Below are 4,589 nucleotides of genomic sequence, written 5' to 3'. Positions count from 1 at the left end.
ATGTGGTGATGTTCTGTTGTTGGAGGTAACCTGTAACGATCCTGGCCCTGTGACATCTTGCGTTGTCATCCTGGAAGATGAAACGGCGGCCATGACGTCGTGCGAACGGCACAACATGGACTGCCAAGATGTTGTCCCGGTAGTACTGGCCTGTAACACGCCCTGCAACAACATGTAAAGCCGTTCTTCCAGCAACAGTGATGCCTCCCCACACCATAACAGAACCACCCCCAAATCGATCATGTCTGATGACGTTAACGTCTTGGAAGCGCTCGTTTCGACGACGCCACACCCTCCTACGTCTGTCCAAAAAATCAACAGTGAACCTTGACTCATCTGAAAACATCACATTGCTCCAGCGTCGATTATCCCAGTGTTGACGATCCCTACACCAACGACGTCTTGCCTGAATGTGATGATCTCTCAAACAAGGGATCACGCGAGGACGTCGGGCGCGAAGGTGACCCCTATGCAGTCGATTCCGAATCGTCTGGCCACTCACTCTCACACCAGTGTCTGTTTGAAGACGAGCGCTGATCTGATTTGCTGTGATGACACGATTTCTCAAGGCCAAGGTACGGATAAATCGATCCTGGGCTTGAGTTGTCGCCCTTGGTCGACCTGAGCGTGGTCTGTCCTGTACAGATTGTGTATCACGGTATCTGGACCATAGCCTGCTTATGACAGACTGAGAAACATTCATCGTCCGCGCCACAACAGCCTGTGTTGTGCCGATCTGTAGCATGCCAAGGGCACGTAACCTTTCATTTTGGGTAAGCCGACGCATATCAAAATTTGTTTTCTGGTCACTAAAACAATTAAACTGATGTTTCCACCCTGGAATTCAATGCCACAATGACTGTAACATTCAAAGTCAGAGTCGTGCAAATCTTGGGTTGGACCCCCATGATGATCCCAAGCATCACCTGCATTCCATGCGGTAGCTATTGGTGCGTTTGGGCGTCACATGTAACTGGAAATGTTTCTTCTGTTAGGTTCTATAGTGACTTTTTTCGTATAGTCATTTGCATATTTTAGTATTATGCCCCCAAAATCAAATATCCCCTACTTTTTTTGAATAGTATATAATGTTAGATGACCTTCCACTACACTGTGGGTAGTAAGGTGTGAATATTTAAGGTCTATATACAGCATATAATACAGCCATGATTAAATGGTGTTCTATTTCTGCCACTTCCCGTGTCGCTTTGGTCAATATAAAGCTATAGAGAAAACAACGCTTACAGACATTCAGGTGCATTTTTAAGAATTATTGTATTTACATTTAAAAATGTAAAATAATGAAGTCTCCTCAGGAAAGTCAATCTATAAATAGTGTATTTAAAAAAAACCCGAACATCAGAATACAATAAAGACATTAAAATCACAATTAAAACATAAAATGCAAAGCATCTATTAATTATTGAATATAGAATATTATCATGTATTATGTGTACTTATAAAATATTTCACATTATAATAGTATACATGAAAGTAATAACATGGGGTTTAACATCCTACTGCTCTGCGCCGACTGAGCTATAATGTACACGGGCGTATATAAGAAACACATATTAATTAAAAACTTATTATAAAATATTAGCATATATTATGTGAACAAGCGTACTAATAAACTATTTCACATTATACTAATATGCACAAAAGACATAATATATAATATACATAATGAATTATTAGGCGACGAAAATAAAAATAAAAACTCGCTCACTTATAAAATCTACAGTTATTTCAAGTCGAACTGGGTTTATTAAAGAATGAACGTTATTGTCTGTATTGCTTCGATTACATTTTTGTACCCAGAAGCTATCACTAGCTTACTAACTCGTACGTAACTAACGTTCGAAAAATAAATGGTCTCTGCAGGTGGTTTGGGTCTGTTGTTCAGATTGCTTAATACCTATCTTAATAATTAATATAAATATTTGATATACATTAGTATAAAGAACTATATATACCTACTGAATCAATATCTAAGATTCATGTTAGGTGGACACAAGTTCACCGAGGTTTTCCAGTCGTGTATGACAGAGGTTCTGAGGTCGTTCGGTTGGCATGAAAAGTCGAGATCCCGCGCACACGCTGGCGTACATATGAAAAAAAAACAACTCTTGCAAGTTGGAGTTCCATTTATGATTCTCAACTTCACGTAAAGTCGAACGCTTTAGATTAGAATGAATGAAATAATGAATGTAATGATAACAAAAATCGGGATTAATATAATTGTAGCCATCACTAATATTATATTAGGTGTATTTTTTTAAACCATACAAAAAATTATCAATGTCTACTAATTTAATTATTGAATCCAGAAGCTGTATTAACATTTGCTAATCATGCAACTGTAATGATTCCACCATTGCCATGTTTTGGACAAACTTAGTTAATGTCAAGGTGACTCGAGATCCAAGTCTTTGTTTTAAGCTTCATTAACTGCATTGTGGGAGATTACCACTCTGTCCATTTTGTTTGAGTGGATTTATTACAGATGTTTATCAAATTATCAATAATATTTATTTTGTAATTATCTTTATAGGCCCTGAATTCTTAAAACAAAACAATCCTCTAATTTGAGGGAAGAGTTACATATTCATACATACACTAGTCTACGAATACAGCGGCTCATTTATAGTTAACAGTTTATGACACAATTGTAGTTATTTTGTTTTTGTATTTTCGATGATAACGTTTGCCTGAACTAGAAAATATTTTTCTTCTGGAGGACTCTGCCTTGATACAGGAAAACTGCCAACAGAATGTTCCCCGACTGTTGGTACATCATCCCATCGATAGCAGCCCATTACTCCTGTAAAGGTTTGGTTATCTTCCTTAGTGCATAATCTCTTTCTATCAGAGGCCTGAAGAAGTTCTAGTTTAATGCGAGCTGTCACTGATTTAAGGGTTGGTTGATCTCCTAGGTATAAATATAAACTTATATTCACATGATCGCTGTCTTCGTGGGTGGCAATTCTTAGAAACCATGACAGGTCCTCAACACGGTATACTGTACTTTCAAATGTCCGCCTTTTGGAAGGTTTAGACAACCTGAATTTATGTTGAAATGTTGGACCACGTAAAATGGACAACTCTCCAAGATAGCCAGATAGACCGGCAAGGTTGACCACACCTGTCCTGTATTCTGTCACAACACGAGGCAGACATGCTAAATCCGTTGAACATTTTTCTGCTTTTTCTCTTCTTATTTCTGGAAGAACATTTATGTTTTCAACTACAGAGTTCTTTTTCAAAATTTGTTTCAAATGTTCAATAGTAGGTTCCATTTGTCGTGTGAGGTTTTGCATGTTTTCTATTATTTTATTCATCTTTTGTTCCTCCTCATCACATGTTGTTCCAACTTCCTTCTTAGATTCGTTTCCTAGTGCTGTTACAGCATCACATATCTTTTGTACCTGTTCGTCGATCTTCTTACAAGTTTCAGTTTTAGAATCTCTCATCACTTTTACCTTGGTAACAATGGAAGCTACATACCCATCAATTTTGGTATATTGTTCCTCGAGTTCTGTTTGTAGTTTGGTCAGCTCTGCCTTCACAGCTTCTGCACAGTCTTTCAACTGAGGGGTCTTGTGGTCTTTATGATTCGACATCAAACACTTGATACAGATGATTTCGGCACAAGTCTCACAATAGAAGTCCAGTTCCTCTGTTTCGTGTTCTGTACAAACTTCTCTCTTCTTTTTGAGTTTAACTTCCGTTTCATCATCTAAACCGAACACTGTGTGTTTGATACAGCCAGCAAATTGATCGTGTTTATCTTTACAAGATTCACATAAATACTGACCACATTCTATACATCTGTAGTTCGAATCACCGTCCTCACATATATCACAGTTGATAGTTTCCGCTCTCGCCTCCACTTTAAAAGATTCTTCTTCAATATAAAAATTATATGAGAATTCGGCCACGCCGCCTGCGGGAACAACAATATCTTTCCGGCAAACCGGACACGAAAAACGAGAATTCTCTGCAGTTTTCTCGATGTGACTCCCCAGACAGTCTTCACAAAATGTGTGAAAACACGAAATAATTTTAGGTTTGGTGAAATGCTCTTGACATATGCTACAGATATCCCTATTACGTTTATCCTCCATGACCTTTGACGACAAACTGTTTCTACAACCCGCGACTAACTATTTCGCAATACCTCATTTACTTCTCGTTTAAAATATAAGGGAGGTTTAAAATCCTGCGTCTGATCTCTACATATCTTGTGTACATGTATTTATGACGCTTTACTAGTATGCTCTGTAAATGGGGTTTAACGCCCTACTAATATACACGGTACATGATATGGAATGGGCTTTAAAGTCTTACTAATACACACGGTAAAATGGGTTAACGTCCTACTAATATACACGGTTAAAGGGTTTACCGTCTTACTAATACACGCGATACATATGAAATGGAGAGAGAGAGAAATGGGGTTTAACGTCCACTCGACACAAATTAGGTCATTTCGGGACTAACATAACATGGTTTAATTTTATTTCAATAATTTGCTTGCGAGTAGGGGTCTTTAGCAGTGGGAGGAAATCAGAGGACCCGGAGAAAAC

The 4,589-nt window shown here is 38.2% G+C and overlaps 1 protein-coding gene across 1 annotated transcript; it reads right to left on the bottom strand.

The window, feature by feature from the left end:
• Positions 1-1,315: 1,315 nt before the first annotated feature.
• Positions 1,316-4,171, bottom strand: LOC130010236 (E3 ubiquitin-protein ligase TRIM56-like). The gene has a single exon (XM_050547506.2). It carries the CDS (start codon positions 4,125-4,127, stop codon positions 2,676-2,678), a length of 1,452 nt encoding a protein of 483 aa, XP_050403463.1. The 5' UTR covers positions 4,128-4,171; the 3' UTR covers positions 1,316-2,675.
• Between the last annotated feature and the right edge of the window lie 418 nt (positions 4,172-4,589).

The sequence above is a fragment of the Patella vulgata genome, chromosome 1 (assembly GCF_932274485.2).
Source record: "Patella vulgata chromosome 1, xgPatVulg1.2, whole genome shotgun sequence".
Taxonomy (NCBI): domain Eukaryota; kingdom Metazoa; phylum Mollusca; class Gastropoda; family Patellidae; genus Patella; species Patella vulgata.
Note: the sequence above shows the minus strand (reverse complement) of the source record. Positions and strands in the feature narration are given on the sequence as shown.